This window comes from Drosophila suzukii (assembly GCF_043229965.1).
Source record: "Drosophila suzukii chromosome 2 unlocalized genomic scaffold, CBGP_Dsuzu_IsoJpt1.0 scf_2c, whole genome shotgun sequence".
NCBI classification, from domain to species: domain Eukaryota; kingdom Metazoa; phylum Arthropoda; class Insecta; order Diptera; family Drosophilidae; genus Drosophila; species Drosophila suzukii.
In genome coordinates, this window is record NW_027255896.1 from 2153261 (window position 1) to 2166830 (window position 13570).

At 41.5% G+C, this 13570-nt stretch overlaps 1 protein-coding gene across 1 annotated transcript; it reads left to right on the forward strand.

Moving 5' to 3' along the window:
• The first annotated feature begins 460 nt into the window (after positions 1-460).
• LOC139354107 (uncharacterized) lies at positions 461-6817 on the forward strand. The gene is made up of 4 exons (XM_070998373.1): positions 461-569; positions 1275-1731; positions 1803-6383; positions 6529-6817. The coding sequence occupies exons 1-4, from the start codon at positions 461-463 to the stop codon at positions 6815-6817; spliced, it is 5436 nt and encodes a 1811-aa protein (XP_070854474.1).
• Positions 6818-13570: the final 6753 nt, after the last annotated feature.

Consider the following 13570-nt stretch of genomic DNA (forward strand, 5'->3'; position numbering starts at 1 on the left):
AAATTTATCGCTCCTATTGCTAGGCTGCGAGTGAGCAGATGACTCTTCCATTATATCAATTATCTTTATACTTATGACGTATAAATCAATTGATATTCACAGGTCACGATCAAAAGTCTGCAAGATAAATTGTACACAACCTCCCGCTTACGCAACGCGCAGAGCGAGGGGTAAGAACAACACGCTTTAAGTCTCGCTTATCGCTGTTGGATTTCGCGACAGTAGCGGCCACCGCGTTGCAGTGGCTAAAAATAGACTTCGTGTGCAGAGATGTACACACGAGCGGTAAAGAGGCCTAAGCTATATTACTTGAAGTGATTATCGAACACACGTCTTTAGTACATGAATGCTGGGGGGGAACTGAAATTAAATATGACATAGAAGTAATCAAATTAATTGTATCACAATTAATATCAACTAGATCAAAAAGGGGGATAAATGAGATAGGTAATGTGTGGAAATGGTGTTCAGTCCCACGGTACTTGGTTCGTATGCACAGCTGATCGCCCTGCCAACTGAAGACGAAGGTCAGGAGATCTGGCAACCCGACAGAACGAGAGAGAAGGGCAGTGAGAACTACAAGCTTCAGCGACCGGAACAACATTGTCTTCTTTTATTTTGCTGTCCATTGCGACCCATTATTTTGTTAAAGTTAATTAATGAAGAAGAGTGAAGTGTACACATTATAAGCTAATGAATTAAAGGCTAAACTGTTATATTTGAACTTCAGTCGTTTAATTACTCCCAAGAGCCCTTCTTACAATGACAGCCGTACAGAGCTTTTTTTTTTGGCACGGCGTCACAACTGAACATGGTGGCCCATGAGGGGACTCTTGCTTGAAGTTTAAAAATCTCAGTTTGATCTTTCAATTGTGGGTTATAATGCATAACACCCAGCACTCCATCGAACACAAATTGCGATCGTCTCCGTTTGTGCCCCCAACAAGTGCTCTCACACCGATAGAGCACAGTCACCAATACCAACACACCCGGTCGCCTGACAGCCCTTCTACACACACGGGTGCTGCAAGAAGGCCCGTTATAATTTCGCAACCAAGGAAAGTCTTCTACTCAAAGCGGAATCGAAAAACAGTACAGCCTGCGCTCACGCTACAGTCAACGTTACGTAACCTCAGGCATAAGTAAAAAAAAGGGAAAGATCACGTGAGTACGGGTGCTTTTTATTTATCAAGCAGAGCTAGCTAGGTTCAAATAAATTGGTAAAAATTCTCATAATATGTCTGACCACGAAGCAGATGATCCGGCCTGAGCAGGTTTTATTACACTTCAAAAGGAGCGTCTTCAAAATCCAACACGTCTGCAGCAGAACTATAAGAAGGATGCCGCGTCTCGAAAAACCGAAAGCTATTATATGAAGCGCCTGCAGCAGATCGAGAGTTTAAACGCGGCTTTTGAGACCACCCATCAAGTAATCATCTGCACCGAGGGATATGTCAAAACGGACTATCACGCCAAGAAGATCGCCGTCAGTTTCGAGGATCTGTACATGGAAACCTATTGCTTTGTAGCTGAAGGCCAACGAATAAAGTTCCCAGTGACGCCGTCCTCAGCCTCGGCACCCACCGCCGTGTCGACGGTTGCCGACGCACGTGTCCACATGCCACAACTGCCAGTGCCCAAGTTTAGCGGAAACTGTGTGGACTGGCCTGGATATTATGACGCCTTCACTCGGTTAATTCAGCAAAATGAGCGGCTGGACAATATTCAACGGTTTCATTTCCTCAAGGAATCTCTGCCAGCTGGTCGAGATTGCGATATTCGTCAAATTCCTTTGACTATAGGGTAGCATGGGACACACTAATTCAGCGCTATAACAATCCACGCGTGGTCTTCTCCAATCACATGAACATGTTGTACCAGTTGCCAAGCCTAAGCAAGGAGAAGCCCGATGATATTCGATCTGTGATCAGTGCAGTCAACGTCTGCGCAGCCGCCTGTAACACCATCAACGCGTCGTTGCAGAACGGGGATCACTGGCTCGCCCATTATTTGACTGCAAAATTACCGAAAGAGACGCACTCCGCCTGGGAACATCATCTCGGCAGTCAAACCCACATTCCGTCGTACAAGGATCTCGAACAGTTTCTCAACAACCGGTTAATCACCCTGGACGCCATTGAAAATAGAAACTGTTCGGGCACCAACAAATCTGGATCATCACTGGATCATCACCCCACAAAACGTATCTCGGTTCATAACACCCACGCGCAACCAAGCCCCCCTATGCTTCGTTGCCCACACTGCAATGGTAATCATATCCTTCGTCGATGTCAGCAATTCCTTAGCTTGGATTGCTACCAACGTAAGGAGGTCGTGAGTAAGTCAAATCTATGCCTCAACTGCCTGAGCAAATCGCACATGCTGGCCCGCTGTTCAAGTGTAAAGAATTGCTACCACTGTGGACAACGCCACCATTCTTTACTTCATCCGGCCGCGGCGCCAAGCATCACTCAAGCACCCCAACCTTACTCGCCGACCGTATCATCCAGTCAACCACATATCGCTTCGATTATGAACAACGACACCTCACCAGTTAGCCCCCTTGCTAATCCAAACCTCCAATGTTATTCTTCCACAGCCTCCCATGCAACGCGACAGAATATCTTGCTAGCTACCGCACGGATTATTGTCTGCCACCCCCAGAGCGGCGCTCAAGCAACAATAACTGCCCTCATCGATCAGGGGTCGGAAGCTACAATAATCTCAGAGCATACCGTCCAAGCTCTCCAGCTTCCACGATGCAGAATCCGCGCTTCGATCGCCGGCGTCGGCCAAACTACTGGTCAACGGTGCAACTTTACGGCAAGATGCTGCATCCGAACGTCGCTAAACCCAACGTTCAATCTAGATGTCGACTCTGCGTACGTTATGAACTCGCTGACCTCACATCTACCAAACCAATCGTTTTCGCCTCAAAACTGGAAACACATCAACGGACTCCAGCTCTCGGATCCTTTATACTATCACTCGAAACGCATAGATCTCATCATCGGAGCCGACCTCATGGCGGGTCTTATCCTTCCGGGAACCCGAATCGGAAATCCATACGAACCTATTGCACAAAATTCTCACTTAGGTTGGAAGATACTCGGCAAGTTCCAGGAATCAATCCACACACTTAATATTCGCTGTCATCAAACCACGCTAGACACGGAATCGCTTTTGAAGAATTTTTGCGAAATAGAATCTGTCCCAAGCCGATCACTTCAATCTGACGAAGAGCGGTGGTGTGAGTCCTTCTTTAAGGAAACGCACACACGTCAACCAAACGGTAGTTTTATGGTAAGACTACCTTTCAAATGGCATTTCGATCCCACAATGGCCCTAGGAAAATCGCATCAAGTCGCTTTAAACAGGTTTCTTCAATTAGAGCGGCGTTATGAACGGGATCCAGACAAATGGATTCGCTACAAGGAGGGAATCGAAGAATATTTTGAATTGGGACAAATCACACAAGCAGTCTCTAGTGAGAGATCAACCGTCAGTACCTCCAAAAAATCTTGTCGGGTTGAATCCTGCGTTCTTCCTCATCCCGCTGTCTATAAAGAAGACAGTCTCACCACCAAACAGCGCATTGTATTCGACGCATCGGCAAAGACCTCAAACGGTCGATCTCTAAACGATGTATTGTCCGTAGGACCCACTCTCCAAAATGATCTCCCTGCAGTGTTGCTGAATTGGAGACAGTACCGGCATGTTTTCACCGCCGACATCCAGCGCATGTACCGCTGCATCGACGTACATCCGGACGACACGCAGTACCAGCGGATTTTATGGCGGGCGGCGGATGGAAACATCAAGGAATATTGCCTGTCAACTGTAACTTTCGGTACCGCTTCTGCACCATTCACCGCCATTAGAGTCGTTCGTCAACTTGCAGAGGATGAACGCGAAAATTATCCACTGGCGGAAGAGGTCTTAAAGCACGAAATCTACGTCGATGATATTCTTTCTGGTGATCACACTATCTCAGCAGCACAAAACAAGAGTTTACAAATCCAGAACGCTCTAAAATCCGCAAATATGGAATTGAGAAAATGGTCTAGTAACGACATAGCGCTTCTAGACAGCATTTCTTCATCAAACCGAAGCAATCAAACGTCACGAAGCTGGGACAGCTCTGATACAGTCAAAACCTTTGGAATGCATTGGTTACCTAACCAAGACTGTTTCACCTACAAATTGCAAGCGAGCATTCCCACGGGTTCAACCAAAAGAGAAATCCTTTCGAGCATTGCCAGACTTTTCGATCCCTTAGGACTAATCGCCCCTATTCTCATTTCAGCAAAATTAATTCTAAAGGAAGTCACAATGGCACACCTCCATTCCGAGAACGATCGCAAGCACTTAGGGTGGGACGACCCAGTACCCAGTTCCATCGCTAACAAATGGAAAAAGTTCCGTGTCAATCTGGAGGACATCAGCAAAATCCGAATACCTCGCAGCGTACGGTATATGCCAGACTTTAGCCATGATATCCAGTTGCACGCTTTCTGCGACGGTTCCACTCACGCCTACGCAGCGGCGGTTTACATGCGTATACCCCAACATGATTCATCGTTTTATACCACTCTTATCACTGCAAAATCCAAAATCTCTCCAACGAAACCCCTCACGATCCCGAGGACCGAGTTATGCGGCGCTGTGCTGGCAACCAAACTAACTAAATGGGTAGTAGCAAACAATCGTTGGAAAAACGCTCAAATCTCCGTTACATACTGGACGGACGCCACTATCGTTCTCCACTGGATCAAAGGAGATGTTACTAGATGGAAAACGTTCGTTGCCAATCGCGTTGCCTACATTCTGGACCACAGCGATTCAAACCAATGGAGACATGTTCCCACGGCAGATAATCCAGCAGACAGCGCCACGAGAGGACTATCCCCATCAGAAATCTCCATCTTTGATCTTTGGTGGTACGGACCATCATGGTTGAGGCAACACTCCAGTGAGTGGCCGGACACAGAGGTACCGAACATAAAGTTTGATGAGCAGTCCCTAGAAGCAAAATCTTTGCAAATTCGTTTGCACACCACCCAAGTAGACATTAATCTCATTGAGCGGTTTTCAACTTACACCAAACTCATTCGAGTCATAGCATACATACTGCGCTTTTGTCACAACGCTCAATCGAAGAAAACCAGATCTTACAGTCAGCTGTCGCCAGAGGAACTGGACAATGCACTTCGCTGCGTCGTGAAAATAGTACAAGCCGAGACCTTTCAATCCGACATGCACGCGATCCTCGCAGAAAATCCTCTGCCTCCGAAGAGCACTCTAAGAAATCTCACTCCCTTTCTTGACGATGGCATCTTACGCGTTCGCGGTCGTCTCAAACATTCCAACCTTTCTTTCGATCGCAAACATCCAATCATCTTACCGCAGCGTCATTTCTTTACAGAGCTGGTAATTCAGAGCTCCCATCAAGCTACCCTGCATGGCGGCGCTCATCTTACTTTAGCCCACACGAGGTACAAGTTCTGGATTCCAAATGGGAGACAAGCCGTCCGAACAATCCTTCGAAAATGCATCACGTGCTTCCGCGCGTCACCTAGCACCGGAAGTCAATTGATGGGCGACCTGCCGGTGCACAGAGTCAACCCACCAAACCGCCCATTCATTGCGACCGGCGTCGTTTATACCGGGGCAATCGAAATCCAGGCAGCAAGGCTTCGTGGGACAAGTACTTACAAAGGATACATTGCTATTTTCGTCTGCTTGGCTACGAAGGCAGTTCACCTAGAAGCGGTTACCGGACTCTCGTCGGAACACTTCCTACTAGCATTTTCTCGTTTTACTGGTCGCCGAGGACCAGTTCAACATATGTATAGCGACAACGGAACAAATTTCGTTGGCGCCAATAAGTTATTAGCAAGCGCACAACAGGCGGATCGCGACCACGCTACGTGCCCTACATGGCATTTCACTCCGCCATACTCTCCCAATTTCGGAGGCCTTTGGGAGGCTGGGGTCAAGTCCGTCAAGCATCACCTGAAGAGGACTGTCGGAAGTCACAAGCAGACTTATGAGGAACTCGCAACGGTGCTTATCCGGATTGAAGCTTGCCTAAACTCTCGGCCACCTTGTCCGCTAGCAGCACATTTTCTCATTGGTGACAGCCTGCTCGAACCTGCCCATTGTCGCCCTCAAAACTCGTCGTTCCGTGAGCAATTTCTGTCTCATCAAAATTTGATCCGTCAGTTTTGGACGCAATGGAGCCGAGATTGGCTGTCCCATCTTCAAACTCGCCCAAAATGGTGTCAAGAAAAGGAGAATTTTAAAATCAACGAATTAGTACTCATGAAGGACGATCAACTGCCTCCAGTCTCCATCCTGGAGAGGATTCACTCGTTCGAGTTGTAACACTGAAAACAAAATCAGGCAGTCAAAAACCCTCCATCTCCAAGCTTTGTCGCCTGCCGATCTCATGCAAACATGAACCAGCTATTGCTCCCTTGGTAATCAATTGCATCCGTATGTCATTTCTCTTTCTCTTTGTCTTAGCCGCTACGAGTACAAGGAAATTTATATCCAGAGTCCTGAACAACACATGTATCACGCGGATTTCGCATTGGCGGGCGGCATGTTCAGTCCCACGGTACTTGGTTCGTATGCACAGCTGATCGCCCTGCCAACTGAAGACGAAGGTCAGGAGATCTGGCAACCCGACAGAACGAGAGAGAAGGGCAGTGAGAACTACAAGCTTCAGCGACCGGAACAACATTGTCTTCTTTTATTTTGCTGTCCATTGCGACCCATTATTTTGTTAAAGTTAATTAATGAAGAAGAGTAAAGTGTACACATTATAAGCTAATGAATTAAAGGCTAAACTGTTATATTTGAACTTCAGTCGTTTAATTACTCCCAAGAGCCCTTCTTACAATGACAGCCGTACAGAGCTTTTTTTTGGCACGGCGTCACAACTGAACAAATGGTTAGCTGGAACTCCGGATCATAATGATTTTATTACAATTCAGAATAAAATCGATGAGTTCATTGAAAATAATAATAAGCCATTTATTATCAATTCCAAATTGTTCAAAGAAATAGAATCTCTTTCTGATGATTTTAAAACTGTTTTAATTGATCAAGATTTACCATTGCGAAAACATCCCTTACGATTTTTTACATTTGATCTGCAAAATTTAATTGACGCAATCACACTAGCAAAATTGACGTTTTTTATACAAAATATTAAACAATGATGACATTATGGAAATATTAAAACATGAACAAAACCCAGTAATTATTGCTGACTTAATGGACATCTCTGTTTTTAAAATCGCACTGCATAAAGGACTTTTAATAATTTATATAAAATACCCAAAAATAAAAAACAGATGAAAAATATATCACGCTAGAGCGATTTCCCAAGTCGATGGAAAACTAATATTAACCAATCAAGTTTTATATGTTTAATATGTTTTATGAAATGTCTAACTTTAAAATCGAACTTTTTAATAATTATTGCATTATAAATAATGAAAAAACTTGTTTTACCCGCTCATTAAATGGTGAGAAATCCACTTGTAAAACAAGGAAGAACGCTATAGTCGAGTACCTCGACTATCAGATACCCGTTACTCAGCTAATGGGACCAAAGGGAAATGGAGATATGCAAGCAGCAAAGCGAGATTGAAATGCGCCACCTACCGGCGGAAGACAGATTAAAGCGTTATGGGCGTTAGAGTGGGCGTGGCAACATTTTTTTGGGTCAATCTATAGGTATTGACGAGACCAATACATTTCAGTTAAAATTTTTTATCTACAGGCTTGGGCGGTTTGCGGGCGTTAGAGTGGGCGTGGCAAACTTTTTTATGTCAATCGATAGGTATTGACAAGAACACTGCATTTCAGTTAAAATTTTTACTCTAGCATCAAAACTGTAGGAGCCACCGTTTTGGGCGGTTTGTGGGCGTAAGAGTGGGCGTGGCACATTGCTGAAACAAACTTGCGCTGCGTAAGAAGCTCAGGAATCTGCACGCCAAATGATAATAGCCTAGCTCGTATAGTTTCCGAGATCTCAGCGTTCATCCGGACAGACGGACAGACGGACATGGCTAGATCGACTCGGCTAGTGATCCTGATCAAGAATATATATACTTTATGGGGTCGGAAACGCTTCCTTCTGTTGGTTATATACTTTCCGACGAATCTAGTTTACTTTTTTACTCTACGAGTAACGGGTATAATAATGGAATTTACCAAAAAGTTGTTCATTACTGCTTCGAGAGTTGAGACAGGAATAGCCGCAATTGTTTCTCGAATGGATTGCCTTAGTTCATTCAAATTTGTTGATTTTGCTTTGTAGACTTCCTGTTTGCAATAACCCCACAAGAAAAGTCAGGTGCAGTAAGGTCAGGCGACCTGGGTGGCCAACGGAATGTGGAGTTTCTGGATATCAGCTTATTGGGAAATTTTCGTCGCAATTCTGTCATAACAGGTTGGGATGTGTGAGGAGCTGCACCATCTTGCTGAAACCACACAGAGTTGAAAGAAATTCTCATTCGGCGTAATTCTGGATAGAAAAACTCTCTCAACATGCTCAAGTAACGGTCTCCAGTAACCGTAACGGTGTGACCGTTTTCTTCGAAGAAGTAGGGCCCGACAATGCAGCGTGATGAAACTGCACACCACACTGTGACACGAAGTGGATGCAATTCCGTCTCATGGAGTATCTGTGGGTTGGAAGCACTCCATATTCGACAATTTTGTTTGTTTATGTTGCCGTTTAAATCAAAATGGGCCTCGTCAGACATGAAACGACAGTTCAACTTGTTTCCACCCTCTTCCACCATTTGAAGCATCTTCTGGCAAAAGCCAAGCGAATCGGCAAGTCTGCAGCGTTCAATTTGTTGGCCATTTGAATTTTATATGGGAATAAGTCCAAATCTTTGTGCATAATTGACTTACACCCATTTGAGCAGATAAGCTTCTTGTCGAAACACGTGGATTGTTTTGTATGGCAGCAGCTACAGCAGCGATTGTTTCCTCCGTTCGAACTGAAGGGTTTCGATGGTAAGGTCTTCCGTTGACTGTCCCATGCTCGGCAAAATTGTTTACAAGTCTCATTATGGTCCATCTGCTTGGAGGATTGCCGCTAAACGTGCCCCTATACTCTCTTTGAACCGAAACTACGGACTCCAGTGCGTGACAGCGGCGGACAATCCAAATTCTTGTTTCAGTGTCCCAGTTATCCATTTTTGTTAAATGTAAAAGTCAATCTGCAAAATAAAAAATAAATTAACCAGATTCATTAAATAGAAAAAATGGTATTGAATTTTTTTTTGGTAGCGGCTTTCATCAGCCACCTTGTACCTAATTTTTTCCATTTCAAACTGCCATATAACATAAAAGAATTGGATAATGGAGCTCTTAAGCAGCAGCACCTTAACCAGCTGGAGATATTCCATACAAAAGTCTTGAAGAAATGCTTACACCACTCAATAAGTATCAAACAGTTCTTGTTCGTGGTGAAATTAAAAATAATTTTTGAATCAAGTATTTATCAACAAACATTATGGATATAGATATTTTTTTTACTTTTATTAATGTGGAAATTTTATTCTTAGGATAAGCACACTGCTACCCGACTGGCAGCTTAATCTAATCTGTTTTTTCAAAAATAGATACAATACTTAGTCTAAGGGTTCCTTAAGGCAAGAAATAATTTCGTTATTTTTAGTTATTTGATATTAATATTGAGGGTGGTGATGTTGCTAGGTCAAAATCCGGTCCGGTAGGTCTTGAGGGTGGTGAATATAGATATTGAAAAAAGTTTAACTCAACTACCCAATTGTTTTACGAATTTTAGAATACACAAGAAAAAACTTACACCGATGTTCATTAAATAATTTATTTAAGCCGTTTGTATTTTTAGAAAACACCAACTATGAAATATATATCAATGGTGACACATGTGTTTGAAATTTAGTAAAAAGAAATTCATGGTTCTATCAGGTTGTCTCTTATTATGGATTCTTTTAAGAGATTTTTTGGAAATGATCCCCGCAAAAATGGATACACGCAACTTATTTATTGTAATTATTGCGGATCTGATACTCATTTCGAGAAGAAATGCTCCAAGAAACGCGATCAAGAGAATATTAACAAAACCTAGTGTATCTTAAAATCATTATATAAGCAATTAAAAAAAATATAATATATTAAAATACATTCCAAATAAATACATTTTTTTTAATAAAAAAATGCTCCGTTTATATTTAACTTATTTTTCATTAAACAATTTTTGGAACTTTTTTTTAACGCGGATTTATGAAATATGTTCTGAATTACCACTATTAGTAATAAATTCCTATGGTGTGATCCTTTTGTAAACAGCTCACACACATTTTTATTAAAGGCTCCCATTATCAAGTCATCCAATATTAAAAGAATTTGTTCATTCGTTTCGTTTTCAACTGTTTCAGAAACTCCTTTAAAATATTCAACCTTTTCGAAATTGGGCTTGGCACTCTCCTCTCCATAACACCAAATAATTCGATCTATTAAAATATTAACAAGAAAGAAAGTTAGCTTCGGCAAGCCGAAGCTTATATACCCTTGCAGCTATAGTTATTAAATTTAAAAACACAAAAAATGATATTCCCAATAGTATACGATAATATGTCAAAAAACACCGAAGCTATAATTTGTTTCATATTATTTTCCTACCAATTTTCCGATCGTTCCTATGGCAGCTATATGATATAGTCGTCCGATTTTGATAAAATTAAATTCGAAATTCAGAACTAATTAAAAAATGTTATTTCCAAGCGTAGGAGGTAATATGTTAAAAAACACCGAAGCTATAATTTGTTTCATATTATTTTCCTACCAATTTTCCGATCGTTCCTATGGCAGCTGTATGATATAGTCGTCCGATTTTGATAAAATTAAATTCGAAATTCAAAACTAATTAAAAAATGTTATTTCCAAGCGTTGGAGGTTATATGTTGAAAAACACCAAAGCTATAATTTGTTTCATGTTATTTTTCCACCAATTTTCCGATCGTTCCTGTGGCAGCTATATGATATAGTCGTCCGATTTCGATAAAATTTAATTCAAAATTTAAAACTAATCAAAAAATGTTATTTCCAAGCATAGGAGGTTATATGCTAAAAAACACCAAAGATATAATTTTTTTAAATTTTTTTGTCCGATTATTCCTATGGGAGCTATAAGATATAGTTGTCCGATCCGGCTGGTTCCGACTTATATACTACCTGCAAGAGATATAAGACTTTTGGGAAAGTTTTAGCCCGATAGCTTTAAAACTGAGAGACTAGTTCGCGTAGAAACGGACGGACAGACGGACATGGCTAGATCGACTCGTCTAGTCATGCTGATCAAGAATATATATACTTTATGGGGTCGGAAAAGTCTCCTTCACTGCGTTGCAAACTTCTGACTGAAATCAATATACCCTTTGCAAGGGTATTAAAATAATGTCGTCCGGCTTTGTTTCTACGGGTTTGGCTCGGTTCAAATTTAGGTTTTGTGTTCTTGATGTTTTCTGCTCAATTGTGTCTTTCTGCACATGAGCGTATAGTTTTTCCCCAAAGGTGTTAAGCTGTTGTAAGTAGTCGTGTTCGTTGTTTAATTTTATTTCCTTATTGAATGTGTATGTTCTACCAGTGAAAAGTTCGTGTGGGGTGTGCTTGGTTGCTGAATGTATAGAATTGTTGTACGTTATAAATGTTTCCGTTAGTATGTCATCATGATCGACCGATAGGATCTCCAGTTTTTTCTTGTTAAGGATTATTCTATAAAGTTCCGTTAAGGAGGAATGAAGTCTCTCTACTGGAGAGTTACTTGAAGATTGCTGGAAGGATGTTACATGGATTTCCATGTTATATTGATTCCAGAAATCCCTGAATAAGTTTCCCGAAAATTCAGCACCTTGATCAAAAAAAAGTTTTTGAGGAATACCATATGTGTTAATGAAATTTCAAAGTGACCTGGTTGTGTTAAGGCAGTCTCTTGTAAAGATTGTATATCACGCTGCGAATCTTGAAAATTTATCAATTGCGGTTAAGATTGTCTTTCCATTTATCGTATATAGGTCTATGTAGACTATCGAAAGGGGCTTAGGTGGTGATTCGGTAATTGCATACTTTAGTTTTTGAGGTTGTCTATTGTATTTTAGCGTTTTAGCAATTATTAGTAAACTTTGATATTGCTTGCCGCATTTTTGGAAAGTAGATAGTTCTTCTAAGATGATTAAAGGTCTCTTCAGTTCCTCTGTGATTGGATTTAATGTGATAATTTTTAATTTCTGCTTCCTGTTCTTCTTCTGATAGAATATCCTTAAGAATTTCTTTACAGCGGACCACGTTATATTTGTTTGTTTTGGTGAAATGTTCTTTAAAAAACGGTCGAATTAATTCAAAAATTTCGTCCGAAGTTAAGATTGCACAAGCTTTTTGTGGTCTTAACGTATCGTTGAGAATTTCTGATAGCTTTTCGGTGGTTAAATTTGGTTCTGCATAGGTTTTTCGTGTTTTATTTTCAAACAAGGTCTCGTCTTTTGTTGTTGAATTGGGGTTCATTAAAATGACAATTTGGATGTTAAATTCATTTAGTGGAGTTTCTGAGTTCTTTATCTCGTATTTCCCTACGTCAACACTATGGGTGCTAGCTTCCAAGTTAACTCGACTTAATGCGTCTGCTACTAGATTTTGAGATCCTTTCTTATATTCGACCTCGTAGTCATATTCATTGAGTTGTAACTTCCAACGGACCAATTTTGAGTTTGGTTCCTTGAAGTTCATTAACCACTTCAGAGTTTTGTGATCTGTCCGTATTTTAAATCTTTGTCCGAATAGGTATGGTCTAAAATATTTAGTAGCCCAGATAATGGCCAACATTTTTTTTTCGAGTAATTTAGTTCCGTGTCGGACAGGGTTCTGCTTGCGAATGAAACGGGCCTATCCGAGTTTTCGTTCCCCTGTGATAATACCGCACCAATGGCTACGTTACTAGCATCCGATGTGAGTATGAAGGGTTTGGTAAAATCCGGGTAACGTAGAATTGGATCATTACACAATTCTACGGCTTCCGTAAACTCTGCTTCGATTTTTATCGGTGCTTTTCCTTTTAATTTCTGGGATAGAGGCTTAGTCAATTTCGCAAAATCTCTAATAAACTTCCTATAATAACCCAAAAGTCCGAGAAAAGATTTGATTTCCTTTCTAGACTTGGGAATAGGAAATGCCTTAATGGCCTTCATCTGTAACTACATGTCCTAGGTATTCAATTTCTTTCCTTAAAAATTCGGATTTTTTGATAGTTTTTCGAAAATTTGGCTCAAGTGGGTCATGTGTTCTTGGAGAGAGGGTGAGAAAACAATTATGTCGTCTAGGTATATCAGACAGCATTTGCCGTTTAGGTCGGCTAATACGTTATCCATTACTCTTTGAAATGTGGCTGGGGCGTTAGTCAACCCGAATGGCATCCGAATGAACTCAAAGTGGCTCTTCGGGCTTCATTTCCACCTGGTGGTAACCACTTGCCAGATCTAGAGCTGTAAAGTATTTTGCTCTT